Below are 23,043 nucleotides of genomic sequence, written 5' to 3' on the forward strand. Positions count from 1 at the left end.
AAATAATACTTTATTTTTATTTTTTTTAATATTTAAAAAATTGACTTGGAGGTATCTGAATTAAAATGAATTTTTGTTTAAAATTCCATGATAAAACTAGAATATGTTATTTCAAAGCTAGAAAGAGAAAGGTACCCATTATGACAATATATTTTTATTCTGGAAAATGAACGCCAGAATCTTAAAAACTAGTGAGAACAAGCAAGCAAACGTAAGCAAATGTGCATATGTGCACACGCAGATACACACATACACTTTTCTATGAGAAAGCACCAACTTTTTAAATCCTCTAGACCCAGGGCAGTGTTGATATGTGATTAATCTGCTTGAAGCCATGGCCTTTGTCGTCTGTACATTTATGTTGTATATATGCTTACACACTGTATTTACCTACTGGACAAATCTGCCAAACACTAATGTTCTATATAAGTATTTTAAATTTACAGTATCGCACATGCAAAATTCAGCTTGGAATCCCTTTCAGGCTCTGCTTCTGTCTGCATTCAGAGCACTTAATTCTGGGATGATTACCAACAGGACTCCCTCCACCAGCACACTTACTTCTCCTTGCATTGGTTGTACTAAATGCCTACTATGTGTCCAGTTGTTGGAAACAAAGCAACAAGCCACTCTGTGCAACTGCTGACCTGCTGTTACCCAGTGAGAAAGTCTTGGGCTCACTGAAAGCAGCAGGTAGATAAGAAAGGAAGAGAGATGTTAATCAATGGAAACTCAAGAAAGCAAGTTTTCTAATGTATTCAGGTTGGAAGCCAGGCACATAAAGGCAAAAAACTTCCGTATAACCAACATTTCTCCCGGTTAGTAAGCCTATCTAGTAGACAGCACAAAGAATTTCTCTTACCAACACTCTTCTATTTCACCACGTGGAAGTAAAGGGATAGAATAGGAAAGCAACAAGAGTAAAAGAAAAGTATTCTGATGGGTGTACCTACTCACTTCCCTGCCTCCCAGCCTATATCTAATTGGAACTAACAAACTGGCATCTGCTTTAACAAAAATCAAGTAAAGGGTCTGCTCAATTCTGATTTAAATGGCCAAATCATGCTTTCTGGCCCACAAAGTCAAGGGGACCAAGACCATGACCAATTCGTGAAATTGTTGCTTAATTAGGCAACTCCTTCGGGCAACAAATTCTCTCCATAATGGCCACTTTCTTTTCTCCTTGCTTTCTTACCATCAATATTATATGGTTAAAATGCTTTGCTCAAAAAAAAAAAAAAAAAAAAAAAAAAACCCAGAAGAGATCCATACCACCAAATTTTAGCCCCAAATAACTTTATTCTAGTTTCTTTAATATGACCTAAATTTGTCATTTTCTTCCTCCTCTGTCATCTCTCTTCCCATGTGTAACTCTGTGCTAGCCTATTTTCTGCCTCTTATCCAACTGCCCATTAAGATCTTATCCTCAGGACCAGGACACTCTATACTACCTTTTTTATTTTCCCTTAATACGACACTAGGCAAGAAGTCAGAAGACTTTGAGATCTTACAGAACTACCTATAACTTTCCTACTTCACTCCTTGAAAAAAGAAATGCATTCAGAATTTAAAAGAAAGGTTCCTTTAAATTCTGAATGTTCTGGACTATAAGTCCATTTTCTGCAAACAAATTCCTGAGCCACTCCAATACACACTCTCATTTACTAACTCCTAAAGCGGGCACAATACCGTGTGCTCAGTTAAATGGGCAGTATAGTCCAGTGCTTCCCAAACAATACTGTGTGATAAAGGTCCATGGCTAAATGTAAAAAATAAGGAATACATTAATATATACATAAAAGTATGCACATATACACATGTAAAATTGCCAAACTGTTCTTTTTTTGAGATTCTGATCATGCTAATTTCTCAGTATAAACTGAGGTTTTAATATGAGATTACAGTGATAATAAATGATATTGGTATTTCATTTGTTTGCCATTTTAATGTGTTTACTTAGCAAATAATCTGACAACCCTGTATCAGTTATCTAATTTTTATTATCATTACTATTATGTTCACTGATTTATCATAGCCGACTTTTCCTACCTGTGCTCCAGGTAGGTTCTTTGGGCCCATCCTTCATATCTGCTTGCTTCACTAAGGGCTTCCACCTGTAGCCTTATTCAGAGAACTACCTCTTCATCCAGAGTGTGGTGTGTGCCTGAAAGATTTCCATTCCATAGCCCACAGCCAAGACAGACAGGTGCGGGAGTGTACAAGCCCACCTCTCTAGCAACTCTGCCTCCAGGCAGACTGGGATTACACACGTAAAACTGCATCCTTGCCTGACTTCTCCCCTTCCCCAAAGCACTTTCCCCACTCTCGAACAGGTCTCTCCAGGGGCATTTCGGTAACAAACCATTTACAAGGAACAGTCTTGTCAAGGTCTGCTTCTGGGAAACTGGATCCGAGAGCTCTATGAAATCCCGAAGTCTGGTAACCACTACTCTAGATCTTAAGAACAGCACTCCTGTGCTGGTTAGTAGCCCTTCGATAGTTTGTTTTCTACACTCTTGGACTTTCACTTCTTCAAACACCAAGATCTCAGCTCACGATTTCATTTTTGCATGGGCTTTTCTCTCTCTACTGTTCCTATCCAAACTAAAGCCTCTCTCAACCCTCAGGTCTCAAAGTCACTTCCTCAGGGAAATACTTCACTGAGCCCCATGAATTAGGTTCTTCCCTCCACCAACACACATTCCCCCTATAATCTCACAGCCCTCTTCCAAACTGGCCTGTACACTCAAAGCACACAAGCCACGTTTGTCTGACTCTCTGTCTTGTTCCCAACACAAACTGGCAGAACAATTAATGTTTCCGAAATGTCCAAAGACATTCACCAAAATGTTAACAGTTACTGAATCTGGGCAAAAGAACTGTAAAGGGTTTTTTTCCCCCTGTATATTTTCTTTTCTTTGAATTTCCTAAAAAGCCTTTTAAACAATGAAACATCTATTAATTTCACAATCAGTAAATTTTTAAAAGGTCTTTTTAAATTCTGAAATAATAAATGTTGCTTATATTCTTTCCTAAAATATAGGGGTATTTTCTGTATAATAAGGCTAAAAATCAGTTACGCGTATTAGAGATCACTGTAAGTAAAGCTGCCACTTCAGTCACAATCATGCACTAGAGCTCTCAGCTAGGAACCCCAGGGCATGACTTACACTCAAAATCAGTTATGCACACATTAAGTTTTAAATTAGAGGAAATACACTACATGTTTCAAAGATTTTGTCCACAAATTTGTTCAGCATTTAAAGAAAGTAGATAACTTTGTAGCAAAGAATGACAGAGCTCAAGGAATCAATTCTCATGTAAGAAAGGATCCTGCCCAAAGTACTTTTTTTCTCAGAAAAAAAAAATCTGTATATTAAAAGATGCTGGTTTCCCATGTTTAAAATCATTTGATTCGCTAACAATATTGTTCACAATAAATTATCAAGGTGGTTCTGAAAAGAAGAAATAAAAGATTATACCAGCAGTTTCCAGCTTGAATTAAGTTCTGTATTTCTTTCCTGGTAGGCTGGGAGGTGTTCCTTAGAGTGGAGGGAACTGGGACTTCAAAGAAGCAGTATGTCAGGTAGCAGGTGACCCCTGCCCCACTACTCCTCCGCCTGCAGCTGGGTTACTACGGTTTAACAGGTGCCAACCCACTGCTCTGCAGCCAGAACAAACTCATAAGGGCAGGGGTTTTGGTCCATTTTGTTCATTGTTACTGTTGTATCCCCAGTACCATGCTTGCACATGGTAGACACACAAATATGTAATGAATAAATTAATAGTGCTATAAATATCTAAAAAGTGGTAATATCAATAAATAATAGAAAACTGGCAAATAATATGATCGGATAGCTGAAGGAGAAGGAAATATCAATGGCTCTTAAACATGTAAAGATATTCATCCCAGAGATAATAAAACTTAACTTAAAATTAGCATCAGATAACATTTATTTACCAAATTGACAAAAATTTAAAAATCTATTAACACGCTCTATAGGTGGAGCTTTGGCAAAACGTGTGCACATTAATTGCCATTAGAAATATATATATAGGTAGAACCTCTTTGGAGGGAGAGTTGACACTGTATTAAAATTACAAATGCACAGACCCTTGGCCCAGAAATCCTGAGAATTTATCGCATGTGTGTGCACATGTGAACTGACACATAACAAGGTTGCTGTTTTAATGTTTATAACAGCAAAAGTATGGAAACAACTAAGTACTCATCAATAGAGGCATGGTTAATAAGTTGGGGTACATATACACTGTGCATTACTTGCAAATGTAGAAAAGAATGAGTAAGCGCTTTTGCACTTAATGAAAAGATCCAATATATACTACTAAATGAAACAAAAAAGGTCAGAACAATATGAATATTGTGCTTATATGTGTGTATAAAGAAAATAAGAATATATTTGTATTTGCTTGTATTTGTATAAATAAACTCTAGATAAGTACAAAGGAAGTGGGTAAAATTGGGTTTTGTTTTGTTTTTTAGGGAGGGAGAGGTGGATCCTAGGCACATGGAGAACGGGGTACATGCAAGACTGCATTATATACTTTTTAGATTACTGAAACATGAATATAATAGTCAAATAACTATATATTTTTAAAGATTTATTATTTATTTTTAGACAGAGGGGAAAGGAGAGAGAGAGGGAGAGAAACTTCAATGTGTGGTTGCCTCTCACATGCCCCCCACTGGGGACCTGGCCCACAACACAGGCATGTGCCCTGACTGGGAATCCAACCAGCAACCCTTTGGTCCGCAGGCTGGCGCTCAAAACACTGAGCCATACCTGTCAGGGCCAAATAACTATATTTTAAAAAATCAGCAGGCTGAACTACAAAAACAAGAGAGAGTGAGAGTGAGAGAGAGAGAGGCACTGCCAAGCAAATTAATGAGGTAAATAAACAGGCTTTTAGGGAGAATGCATGAATTACTTACAGCATATTTACTTTTAAATGAATATGCCTGTTATAAAAACATTCACCTAACATTAAAGCTAATCCCCTAAGGACCTCCTAAAAGTATTTAAAAGAAATAACATGATGCCTGTTTGAAAATGTTAGAAGTCGTATTTCGTCCTAACTTCTCAGATTTGCCCATGTCCCAATTAGCTCAGATCATTCTTTTTGTTTATAGTAAATAATGGGACACACAAATTTCACAATCTATGAATATTATAGTGTGAGGTGCTATAGGTATGAAGAATGTATTAAATCTTTGTATGGGTGATCTTTTTTCCCCTATCAGAAAAACTAAGAACAATTTTAAATATCAAATTTGTATAATTTAAGAGAATGCTTCTAATTTAAAGAAAAAAAAAAAGCCCTGCAATATTAAAACAACCAAAACCTTTCAGGCATATTACATGATCATTAAAAAATGAGTCTTACCTTACTTCAGCTAGTGGACTTGGGGCATAGGGATTTGCAGAACAAGCTAGAATTCTAATAACTGCTCCAGGATGGTAGGTTTCCAGAACATGAACAGCTGTAGGATACACCTGTTGTTCAAAAGTAAGTTCCACATAGTCTTGGCTCTGAAAATTAGGCGGTGTCCTCTTGAATGGCAAGGAAGCACTAGGACACTGATCCCACCATGTTCCATAAGTTCGAAACACAGCTGTCTGAGTGAAGTCACCAGAACTTGGGAATACATTAGGTACACCTGCCAAATTCCACATGGTATAAGACATACTATTCTCACTTCCATAATGGGAACTAAAATCCACTACTTCTTTGGCATACTGGACCACCTCTGCGTTCAGAGGGGAAGTCCGGCTGTTTGATTCTATAGTTCTATGGCTGTTCATCATTTCTCCTCTCGTAGCTGTCCTGGCTCGGCGCCGAAGGCATAGATAATAAAACATAGTCAGAACTGTTAACATAGGGAACACTGGTGACATCTAGATGTGAATTATGAAGCTTCAAAAGGTCAGGTGTCCTCCGTAAGATGCATGAACTCTTTGAAGGATGTTCTAAAAAACTGAATGACTCGATAAAGTAAAATAACTTAAATAAGTAGAAAAATGCATGAAAATAAGGTAAAGAAACAGGCTTTTTACCCAATGTAATTTCTTAGAATGAAACAAAAAACACTGTAATGTGAATCTTCGATATAATCTCCATAATATATTTTTAAGAAATCTAAAATATCGAAAATTAAACAATTTTATGCTGTTATCAGAAGCAAAACTAATACTATAAAGCAATGGAAGATGTATGACCCCCCAAAACCTATTTTACACAAAATTATAACTATCCTTCAAAAAACAGTTAAGTCCTTGAACTTTTAAAATTAAAATTATTTAAAATACATGGTGAACCACTAAAATATTGCTGTTAATCAAAGACTCTTAGGCATTTTATAACTTCACTTTTTAACTAATGATTCCCTATTGTTAATTATTCATTATGTCCAAACATACTAAGTACAGATTTCACATTATGGGAATATAGTTTTCTGGAGCTGACAGTTAATTCAGACCAACTAAATTAACTGCCTTACACATCACAGATCACCAGAGAGTGTTTAATTTATAACTCTTAGCGTTATTTGTTAGGGCAGTCCACGGCTGGCTGGCATCTGGTGTGCTGCCAGCTACTCTTAGAAATCACTCACCCCCAGATACAAAGGTCATAGGATACACAAAATTTGGCACTCATCCACGTGTCCTGAAAACTGCATGCTGATTTCAGGTACAAATGCTGGTATGTGACATTCTTTTACCTGTAAGATAAGAATTTTAGAAAATATTTTAATTTCCAACCTAGGAAGTCAACTTATTCCAAAGGATTTATCACAGATAAAGAACTTTCAAACTAAACAGGCTACACTTTTCTGAATTTGTAGACTATTACAAATAACTAATATATTTTGTTAATTTTATGAAAAAATATATAAAAACATAATATTGAACCCCATCTATAGAGAGGTTATAAATACAGAGCTTACAGTCAAACTACGTCAACAGATATTTTACTGCCACCAAATAGTATTTTTAAAAATTTGGACTAGTTTGCAACTTTGAACAATCAAGAGGACCCGAGTTAGGACAGGCCTGAGCTCTCTGGGTGGCTGCCATTGTTCCTGGCCAGCTCTACTAGTTCACAGCCCAGGTCTGACCCCTGTCCACATGGAGTAGTTAACCTCTTGTCTACCTAAGCAGGGAAATCAAACATACTTAGTTTATACCTGGAAAATCTTGGGCTTAACTTCTCCTAAGTAAAAGAATAATATACAAACCTTCTTTAGTAGAACAATGTGCTAGCCTTTCAAATCATTAGCACTAAGACTACAAAACATAATTTATAAAACACCTAAGTATGCTTATTCTCTGGTACCTGCTGGTACCATCTTTGTATCAGATATATACCTGAGCTCCACCAGGGTCTACCAGACCGAGTTTCTTAAAAAAGGGAATTTAGCCAAAGATCTTCATTTCTCAAAGTACTCAGCACATAATGTTGATAGAAAGGTGCTAAGCAAACAAAAAAATGTATGTAAGTCTAAAATAATTTAAGATTACCTAATAGCATTCTGTCTCTCAGTCAATCCCAACCAAACCCAAATACAGTGAAATGCTTGACAAAATGTAACAAGTAAAACAGTAAATTAACAGCTGAGCTTGAAACAAGTGAAAAAAATATCCAGAGTTGAGAGAAACGAAGAGGAAGCCCAAGAGCAGAGAGCAGGAGCTAAAGCTAATATGGCTCATGGAACCAGCTACAGGTCCTAATGGTAGAATTTCTGACACCCATGCAGAAGTGTTACTTCAAGCCACAGATCACAGTTGGAAGTAACTTCATAAAGCCAAAGCTCAGGAAAGATCACCTTATCCATGAAACCAGGCATATGAAATCGGCTCACCAGCCAGGAAGCCCAAAGAGACATTACATCAACGTAGGCAATGGGGGAAAGTCACCAGAGTAAAATCAGAACCCTTTCAGGCATGTACCGTGCAACAGAGTGTGAGCCTAAATTCACACTACCTTCCTGGTTTAGAATCCATACTCCATCCCCAAGTCAGAAAATGTAGAAAGAAGTAGTCCTGAACAGGTAAAACATTAGGGACCCGTTAGGGGCAGATGGAAAACCTCTTTGTAGGGATGCTCCACAACACGGGACAGAAATTAAACCCTTTAAAAGATGCCTCACAATAAAAAGTGACAGACCACAAGAGAAAATGAACCACAACGGGGGACAGTCAATAGGTAGACTCACTAAATGGAAGAACTTGTAACCTAAGAACAAGAAATAACAGAACAATCTGAGCAAGACTTTTTGGAGTAACAAAGCATTTATTAAAATAACTAGGGTGTTTCCACAGCGCATGTTTCTAGTGCTGACGTATCATGAACCAACAAATCAGAATCACCTCAGGACATGTAACACCAACTGCTGAAGTACACAGGTCATACTATAAATGTGGGAAAAAGTAATTAGCTAGTATCACTTGCTTGTACAGCATTTCATCTGCCACAAGTATAAATCTGTCAAGAAAAAAATTTTTTTACAACTGCATAAATCTCAAATCTCTCACACCAAAATTTCAAATTATATGACTCTTTCTTTCACCACATATATTTTATTTCAAAATAGGCCTCCAGGTAAATTAAGAAGGATAATTTGCCAAAGAAGTTACTTAGTCTCTCTCTTTCTTAAGAGAATAAGAATGAAATAAATTTAAACTATAAAACTGAAATTCAGGAAATAAGCAACAATGTATACATATCTGCTTCAATCATCTGATCAGCTAATTTGGAAGACTGGATGTTTTATTCCTGTAAACCTTCAAGAAAAGGACAGAACACCATCTGCCAAGGTGGATGGATGAATTTATATAAACTTTAGACATCGCATCTCACTCCACAGTCTATAAATTGTTTCAAGTAGGTTCCTTTCACTTTCTTTATAAAACTGCAATTATTAGAAAGTAAAAGTTTTAAAAAACAAAAAAAATCTGCAAAATAAAATATCATCATTCATGTGAATGTTCATACTCTTGGCAAAAATATTGAGACAAATTGTGAAAGTCAAATTCTATCTGACATACAAACCACAAACTTTATAGCTGTTTCCCAGCTAGACTTTACTGTGCAGACTATGGGACAGTATCAAAAGAGTGTCATATGGGCAATATCATTTTTAGGCTGTGTTAAAGTTAAAAAAATTTGGCATTGAGGCAATATATATAAAAGTGAGTTAAAAACTATAAATATACATATTATATGTTCAAATATCTTCACGGTACAAGAAAAATGTAAATGGTGCTTTATTTTTTCCAACTATAATAATCTTTAATTTTTTGTGAGATACAGTTAAAATGACAAAAAAGCAAATATATTTATTCTTTTACAGCAACACTATTCCAAAAAATCTAATAAAATTAAGAATCTCTTTTTGAAAATAGACAAGGCATAGAAATTTAAAAAGAGAATGTGTAAACCCATTGTTATTAACATCTTTCACTGATTCTAAAGTCCTTTCTAGTCAACTAGGATGACACATAGAAGTGTTTTGGGGGTGGGAAAAAATACATGGAGAAGAAAGGACAGCACATTGTACTTGTCCCTGGGAAATGAAACTGAGAAAGGGAGTAGAGGCACAGCCTCAGCAACGACCAATGCAGAAGCCCAAACTGCCCATGTACTATTTGGACTTCTGCCAAGGCATGGAGGTGATTTGTAATAACCAACAAATATCCTAATGGGCAATAAACCAACGCAGATGATACACTAACTCTATTTTGTAAGGAGAATGGTATTCAAAAACAAAATTGTTTTTCCCGCCTGGTGCAAATAAATAAATATTTGTCTGGTATACTAAATTTTTCCAAAAGAGTGATTATAAAAATATACCTCTTGGGAGGCATTTTCCTTTACAGTTCATTCAAAAACACTTCTTTAAAGATTCTTGTAACATATAAAAATATTATATTCCATTTATCAAAACATCATAATTAGGAATAGGGTGACCTTTATTTTATTAGTTGTTTAATCCAATACTTAACTGCAATGATTATGCGGTGAAAAATCCTTGACAACACACTGAACCTTTATACTAACATAATCAAGGAAATAAAACAATAGCCATTTTAACTTGTATCATGAGACTTTCATACTCCTTAGGAAACAACTTGCTTTATAGGACATGATTTTATTATAATACAACTTTATTTTCAACTATGCCTTTCATATTATAGAATGCTTAACAAAGTTAAATAATACAATTACAGAGAAAGCAGTAACAGTGGAAAAGAGAAATTAAGAGGCACAGACAAGGGAGAACATATGTTTACTACTGAGATTTGAAGTGAGATGGGGAATCGATGAGGCAGAGAGAAGCAGGATGGCAGAAACTGCAGAGAAGATGGCTTGTGCTTCAGCAGAGGAAAAGGAAGGAAAGGACTTTTCATGAAATACACAAAAGGAGGCAATGGCAATGAACTTGAGCCAGGGCCACACAAAGACTAAGTTCATAGTGTGATGAAGAAACCTGCAAAACAAGTTTAAAACTCAAAAGAGAATCCTTGACTTAAAGTGAAGAGAAACACAAAACGACAGGCAGTAAGGCCGTGTCATGTACTGAAAGCAGTCATAACATAATACTTACTTGCAAAATATCCCACAGAAACATGTCAATGAAGTAAGAGGAAAAAAAGAGCATTTTGGCAGCTCTGTGTTGGGAACCGCCCTACCTGGTTTCAGAAGCTGTAAACCCCCATGGCTAAGGCTGAGTGAGAGACCTTGGGACCATAAGCCACTAAGGAGACAAAGTTTATCTCCCTGGCTGGGGCACCACCTCTGCCCATTTTACTTCACCCTGCCTGGCCCCCAGTGCATGACCAGTTAGCCAATGACAGGTAAGATTCCTCAAGGGAGGGATGACCTAAGACAGGCATGGTCACAAAGAGGCCCTCAGGGAAGGACTTGGGAGACTATAGAAAAAGGGGGTGATGGACCTCGCCCCTCAGCTTTGACATAGCCTGAGTCCTCATTCTGTCCGCAGGAAGTCTCCTAATCTCTTGGCTGCCTTACTTCCCCTGCCTGACTTAAGCCTGAAACAATGGGAGGTGGGTGCAGCCCTGTGATGGAAAGAAAGGGCGGGTTCCCTGGGGCGATCAGGCCTAAGAAAGAATGCATGAAATCCTACTTTGCTAATACCCTCAATTTAAATGATAAGGATGCAAGCATGAAATGAGTTTGTTCCCCAAAGTTTTATAGCCCTTTAGTTATCTGACCCTGACTCTAAATAGCCCTCATAGTTCTTCGAATGTTATCTATTGTTTGATCCTTACTGCCTGACAATGATTGAGCTTTATGCATACACCCTATATTCCTATGCAAATTAAACCCAATAAAAGCCCACTGAGGAAAGGTTTCTGGCCCTTCTCCTTTGAGAGATCAGCCACCTTTCCTCCCCAAGCAGATCATGTCTCGGTACACTTATTCTCATCTGTGGCGGCCGGTGGGAGTGGGGGGCGTGGTGGGGAGGCCCTGCTGGCAGAGCCCCCCCACAGCTTTGCAGCACAGTACCAAAAGGTAATAATAGAGTGTGTAATGTGGCACGAAATCAAGCAAAAAGGCCAAACCTTGTATGTTATATCTGTATTCTGCTGAAACTGATCAAGAGACACTATTTTGAGGAAAGGATTTTGCTGGTTGACTCCAGAAATCAAGACATGGGAGAATGGAGGAAATAATCAATCAAGAAGAGTGGAATTAGACTTGAATTTGGTGCAGAGCTGATGCTCATAAGCAACCCTCTTTCCAGGCCTGCCCCCTCAGGGTTTCTATGGTACCACATGCTATTATACCTCCTCCTACCTCTCAACTGCTTCTCAGTCTCCTTCTGGGTCTTCTTCCTCATTCTCAAATGTATAGAGGCACCATTAAAGGAAGGCTGTCTTTCTGATGAAATGATACCCCAGAACATTCCACCAATCGCGGCACAAGTCTTCTCCTACCACACTTGCTGTATACCCACCAGAACTGCACGTGTGCTTTCCCACCGAGGCTGGGTTCCTCTGGAACGCCCCTGTATCCCTCAGCGTGGCATCCTCTCACCCATCCTTTAAGGTCAGGTTTAGACCGTACCCACCACCTACTTCTTTGCTCTTACATGTTGCATCATTTCCTACATGTTGAAATAACTTTCTACCCTAATAGACATTGAGTTCCCCAAGTTCAGAGAATGTGTCTTAATTGTAACTACACCCTTAGGGTCTACTATATGTCAATATATGCTCAATAAACATTTGTTCTATTTTTGAAAATTGTCAGAGTACATGGCAGAAGATAATTAAAATAAGCACAGAAATGAAACCAGTGACTCTTTAAGAAAAGATACATGTAGGTAGAACAAAAAAATGAAGCAAAAAAATCCCATATTTTGATGTAGAGGAAAAGAGGGAAGAATGAATAAAAAATGAAACACAATAGGTGACACTTAAATGTATAAACTTCTCTGAAGTCATTCGATAAGGGAGTGTAAACATATTGAAATTTTACTGTTCAAAGAGAATGTAAAAAAAGTAGTAACTTCTCTTAGTATAAAAGCAGCCCCGAATATGTAAAAGACTTGACTGTGGCCACAAAGAAACTCTGATTGAAATTAAAGAAAGATTCATAAAAGAGATGATTGGACAGTTAAAAGAAAACTATTTCTCAAATACAATGATTTTTTTAACACTCCAAAACTGTGTTAGGACCATAGGGTGATTATGAGGAACTGGAAAAACTATGGATGAAAAAGAAATTCATCAACAGAACAGGAGAAAAGAGACAGCACAAGAAAGGCAATAATATAAGAGCAAGGGTAAAAAGACTGGTTGATACTGTTCTTAGCAAAAGCATCCCTTTCCTTTATCATAATTATTTACACTCCAATGTACTGTATCAGTGACTTTCAACCTTTTTCATTTCAGGCCACACATAAACTAAAATTCTGTAGCACACCAAAAAATATATTTTTGCCAATCTGACAAAAAATAGATATAATTTTGATTTACTCACACAGGACAACTATTGTTGTGTTGGCTGTTGCCATTTTTTTATTTAACAATCTAAGGGGAAAGAGGTCAGTACCCCTCAATAAACAGTAAGGCACTGCATGTCTTAAAATTCTTGCTGCATGCCAGTTGAAAATTGCTGTACTATATTGAAAAAAATGTAACAATGTCAAGAAGGAGACTTCTGGAATGGCATATTATGACTTTATGTGTCTCTCTTCTTTTAAAAAAATTCTCTTCCAGTTAAAACATTTTTATTATGATTACAGTTTTTAATCAACAAGTCCCCAGTATAGAATAAATAGGTAGAGTTCTTAAATGAACCAGGAGGATGAACAGGGATGAACAGGGACAATAGGGCCTCCGACCAAGCTTTATAGCTTCCTGGAAATCCAGGTAAGTAAAGCAGAAGGAGAAGGCAAGGGAAAAAAGAACTGTAAAGGCTGAGGAAAAAGCTTGAAAACCAAAGAGGCAAATAATACCTCTCTCTCTTCCAGAAACATACAAGAAGTATTGAAACCCAGCGGGCACTCTCCTTCTGCTGAGTTAATGAACACATGGTGAGGACTTACCAAGAAGTGCTAAAAAGTCAAACTAGGAATGAACTTGTCAAAAACAAGAGATAAGATTTAGAATTAATTTAAACTAGAAATTAATAATGGTTAGTTCTGCAGAATGTTTCTCTCTTTCTTCTCTAGACTTTCTTTAACTAGCGTATCTAAATTTGTGAAGTGCTGCAGGGGCATTTTCAGAGCTGGCAGGGATGTTAACAATCTTTAGTAGCAAGAAAAAAAGAACTGAGTCAATTTTTTTTTTTTTAAACAAAGCAGAGCTGTAGGATAAGTGAATTGTGATTTTCTGATCTAATGGATCTGAAAACCCTCTTCCTGCCCAAGGTACTACATCACAAAGTGACAAGAAGGGCATGTTTCTAATTACATAGTTATGATAACAAACATTACCTCTGATACAAATGTCACTATGCTAGGTTATCTATATATTTACCCTTTTCTTCACTGTTTAATGATGGGTACAAATAAACCATCCGAATGGGAAGAACCATGCAATTAGCATAACCCTAAATCTTCAGCAGATACACAATTTATATTTAATTAAAACCTGGAATATTAAAAATTAGGATACTTGGTTGAGGATAATTTTAATGGACTCACTGGAGAAAAATATCTCCCTCTAACTATTAAAATGATAAAGTAAATATGAATTTACTTTAGCCTAATACTAGCTGTATGTTTCTGTACATTAAAATAAAGACCAATTTACATAATAAAAATATACTGAATTTAGTTAGCTTTCCTAACAAAAGTCCAAATACAAGATCATAAGTATGTCACTGCTAGCCATTCAAACTAAGAGTAACTAAAATAGTGCATAATGTTATTAAATTAACTTTGGGGTACACTTTATATTCCAAAAAATGTACTCCATTTTAAGTGTACGGTTCAATGACTTTTGACAAAGGCATATACCAATGTAACCACTACCAGAACCAAGATACAGAAGATTTCTATCAGCCCAAAAGCTTCCCTGGTGTCCCCTGCCAGTCCCCCATCCACTCCCCTCACCTAGTAAAAACCAATCTCCTTCCTATCACTATAAATCAGATTGTCCTTTACTCTAGCGTTAGATATTAGTGAAATATGTACTCTTTTGTGTCTAGTTTATTTTGCTCACTATATCTTTGGAATTTATCTCTGTTATGTTTATCAGTCATTTGTTCCTTTTTATTGCTGAATCATATCCATTACATGGACATATCCATTCACCTGTTAGTAGACATTTCGGTTGTTATTAGTGCCCAAATGTTTCCAAAATGGCTGTAGCATTTCACATTTCTACCAGCAATATATGAGAGCTCTTTCTAGTTGCCCCACAACCTCACCAATCGTTAATATTGTCAGGCATTAGCCATTCCAGTGGGTGGGGGTTGATATCTTCTGGTTTGAATTTGCTGTTATCAATTGACTAGTAATGATATGGAACATCTTTTCATCACTTTATTTACCATTTGTACCTTCTTTAGTGAAATGTCTACTTTGCCTATTTTTAAAATCAGTTGTTTTTATTGACTTGTAAGAGTTCTTTATACATTTTAAATACAATCTTTATCAGATATATGGTTTGCAACTATTTACTTCCAGTCTATGCTTGCCTTTTCATCTATTTGATGATATCTTTTAAAGAGAAAAGTTTTCAATTTTTATTAAGTCCAATTTACCTTTTTTTTTCTTTTATGGTATTTTTGTATGTCCTAGTAAACATTTTACTTGAGTAGGTAATATCAAGCATAGTTTCAAAAGGGAAAACCCTGGAACAGGTAGTATTTAATATCTGACATCTGAGAGCAGTTAATTACATATTAGTAAAATTTTAGGATGATATCAAATTGTATGCTACAAGCACTTCCAGTGGAAATGCAAAATGATAAAGCCACTCCTAGATGTTTACCCAACTGCACTGAAAACCTACATTCAACCAAAAATCTGTACATGAATGTTTATAACATATTTATCCATAATCATTCCAACCTGAGAACATCCAAGATGTCCTTCCACAGGCAAATGGACAAACGGTGGTACAACACACAATGGAACACTACTCAGTAATAGTAAGGAATGAACATTGATTCAGGCAACAGTTTAGATGAATCTTTGAATGTATTTTGTAAGTGAAAAGAAGCCAGGCCTTGGTTTCTTTGTTCAATCTCATTTATGTGACACTCTTGAAAAAGCAAAGCTATGGGGAAGGCAAACAGATCAGTGGTTGCCAGGAAGTCAGGGGAAAAGAGAGTGGACGACAATAACTAAAAAAGGGGCCACACAAAGGAATTCTTAGGGTGATGGAAATGTTCTATATGCTTTTTTCTTTGTTTGTTTTGGATCAAAACAAGTCAATTTGGAAATTTGATACCCTCATATTAGCTTGTTTATGGGCCTAGTTTATTAGTCTGTTCTTGACCAGCACACCCTGAAAGATATCTGCTAGTTGCCATGTCCTGCCCATTCATTTTGCCCAAGGCAAAGACTGATCTCAGAGCCTCAACCACTCACCTGCCCTTAGGGTACCATCCTGGAAAAGAGAACAGTGACTTTCACGACTTCAGAAAGATTATCCACCAGGACCAAATCAGTCAATATAGATCTGCACTGATATACATATGTGTGTGTGTATATGTGTATGGAATTAGCATCTTAAAGACCAGGGAAACAAGTTGGGCAATTAGAGCAAATGGTCTTTAACAAATGTTAATGCAAAAAATAGAATAGTTTTAAAATAATAACTGTTACCTTTAATGTAAATTAACAAGGTATAAGATCCATAAATAAGAACAAATTAAATTTTTTTTTATTTTTTAGAAATTAAAGACATGATGGCCAAAATATTGAAAATTCAAATTAAAAAAGTGACCTAGAACACGGAAGCAAGAAACTTAGTATCTATAGAAAATAAAGTCAAGAAGAGAGTGAATCTGACAAAAATTCAAGAAAATGCTAGAAGATCATGCAATACTTTAGAAATTCTAAAGGGGAAAATTTGGCTAAGTTCTTAAATAGAAAACAAGCGATAACAAAATAAAAATATTTCTGGACATGCAGGTATATTCCCCACAACTCTTTTTAAAAACATTAGTCAAAAAAGGACCTGGCTGGTGTGGCTCAATGGGTTGAGTGGTGGCCTGTGAAGCAAGGGGTCACTGGTTCGATTCCCAGTCAATGCTCAAGCCTGGTTTGCGGGCCAGGTCCCCAGTGTGGGGGCACATGAGAGGGAACCACACATTGATGTTTCTCTCCCTCTCTTTCTCCCTCCCTTCCCCTCTCTAAAAATAAATAAATAAAATCTTTTAAAAAAATCAGTCAAAAAAGTATTTCAGTCAACAAAAAAATTAAAATAAATCATTTTAAAAGGGGGAAGACAGAATACAAAAAGTAACTAGTCACCTTATAGTTAAATCAAATTCATTACAGACACAGTACTGGTAAAATTGGTAAGAATGGTTAGAGAAAAACAGAAGGGAAGTAATGTAAAAAGGAAAAAATATCAATAGAACCAAGTTTGGGATGGGGGAAAAGGCTTCACCTTTTGAAATGGAGGTGAGAGGGTAACAGAAAATCAATGATACATGGTTCTAGAATTTGCAAACTGTCAGGGGAGAAAAATAATAAAGTGAATAAGTTAAATTTTCCTGTTAAAAGATAAATCCTTTCCCACAAGGGATCCTTGTGATAGAACAGTTCCACATTTTGGCTATGGTGGTGGTCACAAAATCTACAGAAATCGCAGGAACACACACATGGGCATATAAAACTGATGAAATCTGAGTACGATCTGCAGATTGTATCAATGTCAATTTCCTAGGCGTAGTATGCTACAGTTACGTGAAATGCTACTGTAAGAGGAAAGGGGATGAAGTGCACATAGGATCACCCCGTATCATTTCTTATAATTAATTACATGTGAATCTGTAATTATCTTTTTTTAAAAATAGAGATTGGTTACAATGCAAAAAAATAAAGACAAACTTCCAAATTGGGAGGAGTGAAGACTGAAAAGACAATATGTCTGGCCATGTGAAGTCTGATATATAATAGAGGTTAAGTAAAGCCAAATGATGTAAAAAGACTGAAAATCAACACATGGGCAATAAAGATCTTTCTGGTACAACCAAAATCGACAGAGATGGTGACAGTAATGTTAGACAATGTACACTCCAAGGCAAAAGTCATTCAACAGGGCAAAAAAAGATATATTTTTAAAGACTAAAATCCACTAAGAACAAACAACTACATATAGTAAGTAATCTATGAGGATGAATTCAAACAAACTAATGGTCACTGTAGGAGACGAACATATTTTGCTTACTGATTTGTCAGTTTTGAGAAAACAATAAATAAGGATATAGTATGTCATAATGAATGTGTCAAATCAAAACATTAAGGAAAGGACAGCTCATCAAAAATGTTTTAGGACAATGCCCAGACATTTAGAAAGTAAATTTAGAATATTATCATAGTAACCATTTTTCTTAAATCTATACATAATACAGACTATCCAATAAGAGAACGTACAAAGAATATTTTAATAACTTTGGGGTTGAAATTCAAAGGCCATAAAGGAAGAGAATACCAGACCTGACAACAAACATATTAAAGATTTCCATACAGCAAAAGCTTCCAGAAACAGAATTAAATACATAAACTATAAAAATACTAGTAAATGATATGTCAAGTCATTAATAGCCACTACATGTAAAGAGCTATTACAAATCAATAAGAGTAACACTTCAACAGAAAGCTAAGCAAAAAATATAAACAGTAAAAAAATAATACAAATGGCTATAAACATTTATAGATAGCTCTGTTGATAAGCAAAGAAATGAACAATTAAAGCAGTAATAAAATAGTATTTTTCACCCATAAAATTACAAAAATATAAAAGATGATTGTATCATCTTAGTGGCAATGGTTTTGACACAATTCTACACAGGTCTCTCACATTTCTGCCTGTCCTACATGCAAAGCTTTTGTTCCAAAGTATCTTTCCAAGAGTGTTTCTATAGCAAACATCCTTGACAAAACAAAGGTCTCCCTCTAGAGGAGAGGGTAGGTTTGTTTACTATCCAGCATAATATAGATAATGTCTCTATCTAGGACAAAGGTTAGGTAGGTTTACTTGCAGCCTATTTGAAAGATTCAGGTTCCCTAATGTCAGGGTTCCTCTCCTGTAATGCAATCTACTGTGCGCGCTAGAATCATCTGGTCCTCATCATATTACCCACTGTAAATTAGGGTTCAAGGAAGCAGCACAAGAAAATGATCATCCTCTGGCTACTTTTACTGCTGTGATTTGTCTCTGACCCAGGAGTCTCATGTCTTCTGCCAGCTTCCATGAGACTGTTAGCTTGCAAGTGAAGTAAAATCTCAGCCTTGACAATTCTTGGCAATGATATGGCAACAGAAGCACCGTCATAAATTGTGTAAATTTGCTCTTACAACAATTTTTTCAAGAGCAATATGGAACAATCTATGGAAATTTAAAACATAGCTATCCTTTGACCCAGCAATTGCATGTTTAAACATTTGCACTAAAGAAATAAACAAATGTGAAAATATGTATATACACAAAAATGATCCCTGTAGTTTTATTTGTAATAGAAATAAATTTGGAACTGCCTAAATATCAATAGGGGATTAGTTATATATTAAAATTTTGGGATTATTCCTACAATGACATACCAAAAAGAGTTTTAAAAGATATTATTATATGCACTGTCATCAATTGTCATCAATTATTACTAACTGGAAGTTATAGTTAATTATATATAGTACACAGCCATCTATGAAATGACTATAGACTTACACTTATTTCTAATGTCTGAAAGGAGAGAAAACAAATGATTAAACATTTATTGGGTTACTGGGTAGGTAGGCACACAACTTATTTACTTTCTCCTTTGGCTATTTCTGTACGTACTGCTTAATTTTTTTTTTAAAAGAATGAATACATTTATTTTATGACCTCATAAAGTTTCTAAGTATCTATTATAGCAATGCTTGAAAATTCATTATATTTAAGATGTCCAGTGGGGATGGTAAAATACAGTCATGAGGCTGTTCCAGGGGTCACTCCATAGGTATTTATCCCTTAGAGCTGCGGAAACCAGGTACATACAGTCCTGCGTAAGAGCTGATGCAGGGAGAAACACCACACTTAAAATACACAATGCAAATCAAAAGACACGCAGATTTGAATCGAGCTCTTCTCCAGGTACAACTCTGAGGAGCAACTCAACCTGGAGAGCCGTGAGTTAGCAAGAAGGATTTAACAACAGTTAGTGATTCAACTGACCAGGAGAAAAGCAAGCTTAAAAAATTATTTCAAGAATAGTCAAGAAACTTCAAAAGAAGGGACGGTTAAAAAAGGAAATCAACTTACCTGACTAAATGTGTTAATTCCAAAAATACTTAGTCATGTTAACAATATGCCAGGCATTGTCAGAATCTCTAGACATTAAAACACATTATAAACCTAGAAACCTAAGAGCAGCATGGTACCAGCAAAGGAAGCCAGAGATTACTGAACAAAAGTTCAGAAGTGCCAAGGATAAACAAGAACTAAGACCTATGCTAAATACAGTATTTGTTATCAGTTGGGAAAAACTGAATTCAACATATAATGATGGGGGGTCTTTGGTTAACAATTTTTTGGGGGGGGTAAACGGTAGAGCCTTTCTTCCTTTCTTACCCTAAATATTGTGGAGGTAGGTTAAAGATTTAAATATGAAGAATAAGGCCACTCGAAAATACTAGAAGAAAACAGAGGTGGAAATACACAATCCATGTAACAAACGGTCTAAGAAGATACCAGAGTTAGAACCATGGATTTAAAATGGATTATCTAAGAGGATGGGCAATGAGACTAACACAGTGAAGAAAAAAGGGGGTTTTTGTTCAATGACCACATTTCAAAATAAAAGATAAGCAGTTAGCAATACTTTGAGATGCCATTATACAGAGGACTATAATCGCATTAATGGATCAAGGCATTTGTAAAAAGAAATTAACCGTCTGACACTGAGCTGCCCTGATTTTCAAGTCCATAACAAAAAGGAAGAACATGAAAATACAGGTTTCAGAGAAGCCATATTTGGCGCAGCAGTTAAAAAATTTTCAAAGTTAGTACGGAAGAAAGAGATGGGGAAAGAAGAGCCGGCTTCAACGAGTGATTTAAAGAGTGCCTACTATGGGGTGAGGCACCTTGACACTGGAAATGTAAGTACTGACCCTTTCCCCCAAGAACTTAATCACTGTTAGGAGCGTTTGATGTTTTAGGAAAATCTCTCTACTCAACCAAAAGGTACAATATATATATAATACGGCCAAAAGCATGAAGTGAGCTTTAAGGGGGGGTAAATGTGCCTATAACCAGAATTTAAGAAACTCAGAAATGCACACCAGAAAGCAGTTAAGAAAGGCAGCTTCTGTCCTGGTCTGGAACAGCCCAGAACAAGCAAGATCCAGCACCTGGTGTTTGGGAGTCCTCCAGGGCTTAAAGTTTACGCAACTACCTGACCACAGGTTTGTATGGTCTTGACTTTCTAATTATTTGTGTATTTCAATCAGTGAATGCAGTCTGAGACTATGGCAATGAGTACCTGGGAAACCATCGAAGGAAAGCAAAACCACTCCCCTTGTTAGCATGTTGACAAGGAGGCCAAGTGGACGTCCATCACCACAGTGCACTCTAAGGACACCCCTAAACTTAGAAACAAGGCTGCTGCAGGGTATCTCGTGGCGGTCCTGAATGAAGACATGGCCCTGGTCAGGCAAAAATCATAGGACGTCACAGGACTATCAAGGAAGCACACATAGAAGCAACAAATACAGACGTGCAGGTGGCCGACGCGGAGCTTCAGAGCCACAGAGGGGCTGCGGAGTCACCAGAACCCGCAGACGCCGCGGAGTAAACACCCAGCGCCGCCCGCACGGCGAGGCAACGCCTCACGCCCTGCAGGCAGACTAGCGTGCAGAAAAGCGCCCGAGGGCTGAAGGTGTTTTCAGGGTCCCCAACAAGCCCTTCAGTCGTGGTGTGGGCAGCGGGGGAGGGTAGACAAACGCCGATCACTGCAGCGTGCCCAGGCCCCTTAAGCGTGGCGCTCCGCCCTGGCCCGGCCCAGCCCCAGCGCCCAAGGAGGAAGACGGAGACCGGATGAGGGAGAAAGAAAAAAAGGGCCGTACCCTGGAGGGTCCGGAAGAGCACGCGCCGTGGGCTTCACCAGCGACCGGGCGGCGCGGGGAGGGCTGCGTCGCGACTACAGCCCCCGAACTCCCGCGCTGCTGCGCGATTGCTCCGAGCCCGGCCCCGCGCGACCCGGAAGGAAGACGTGGCGGCCCCGAGGAGGGCGGGACCAGAGGGAGGCGGGGCGCTGCACCGGCTCGAGGCCCTCCCAGGCGTCGGGACCGCCCTCTCCCAGGAGGAGGGTTCCCAGTGTCCAGCGAACCCTTTAAATTGCTCAGTTACAGCCGGGAGCCAGTGATTGCGAGGCCTCCGCGGGAAGTTTCTGGAGCCAGCTTGCCGACTGTAGTGAAGTTTTGCTAGGGATCCTTCAGTCCAGAGTTAGTGAATCAGGTGATGCTTAGGGCTTGCAGTTGGTAGAATCTTCAGAAGAAAAGTGCAACAAAGTTATGTCTTCTAAAGGCATAATTCACCAAGTTTGCAAACCTCTTCTGCCCCAGATACAAATCTTTCCTGCAGGCTCACTTCCCTCCCACCATTTAGAAGCCCGTTATCATTACCCCGATGAATATGCTCTCACAATCTCCCTTACTCAGTCGTTTTTCATTTTCAGTATATATAATATCACCTTTTTTAAAGTTTGCATTATATTTATCTTTTTACAAGGTTTCCATTACAATAGAAAAGCATTTAACAATGACGATATGTTGAACTACACATACTTGCTATCTGCTCCTAAGGAGGCAAAATAATGATATTTATACATATGAGCTGAGCTGGTATATGATGTTTAGTATAAATTGTATACAAAACGGGAAATTTTAAAAGGGAATTGAAGCTTCATCCTCAACCTCCCTTGAGTGTGGGCAGCAGTTAGTGACTTGCTTCCAAAGAATATGAGGGAGTGGAAAGTAGCTTTATTGTAGAGAAACGTAGTAAACACAACTTCGACCAGATGAAAGTTAACACTATTAGTGATAAATCAAGTTGACAGCACGCACCCTAATATGGTGTGATGAGAAGGGTACTTCATCCCTTGATGTTCTTCCTCACAACCCCATAAACTCAGTTTAACCTTGAGGAAACATCAGAATATCCAGATATCCTGCAAAAGGCCTGAACAAGTCAATGAAAACTGTCAAGTCAATGAAAAAAAAAGGTAAAATGGAAAAATTGTCAGACCAGAGGGAGACTTAGGAGATAGGACCAGAAAATGTAATATGGTATTTTGAACAGCATCCTGAACATGAAAAGGACATTAATGGGA

At 37.4% G+C, this 23,043-nt stretch overlaps 1 protein-coding gene across 3 annotated transcripts in view; it reads right to left on the reverse strand.

Moving 5' to 3' along the window:
• Positions 1-21,931, reverse strand: part of FBXL4 (F-box and leucine rich repeat protein 4) — a 75,243-nt gene extending 53,312 nt beyond the window's left edge. For 2 of the 3 annotated variants that reach the window (XM_024551749.4, XM_024551747.4), the window contains exons 1-3: positions 21,779-21,931; positions 6,661-6,742; positions 5,407-5,998 (exon numbers count right to left, since the gene is read on the reverse strand). In XM_024551749.4, the coding sequence (XP_024407517.2) occupies positions 5,407-5,918 (512 nt within the window). In that variant the 5' untranslated portion in view covers positions 5,919-5,998; positions 6,661-6,742; positions 21,779-21,931. Of the gene's footprint in view, positions 1-5,406; positions 6,743-21,778 lie in introns of all 3 variants that reach the window. The other variant, XM_045188623.3, reaches the window with a different exon arrangement.
• Positions 21,932-23,043: the final 1,112 nt, after the last annotated feature.

This window comes from Desmodus rotundus, chromosome 11 (assembly GCF_022682495.2).
Source record: "Desmodus rotundus isolate HL8 chromosome 11, HLdesRot8A.1, whole genome shotgun sequence".
Classification (NCBI taxonomy): Eukaryota; Metazoa; Chordata; class Mammalia; order Chiroptera; family Phyllostomidae; genus Desmodus; species Desmodus rotundus.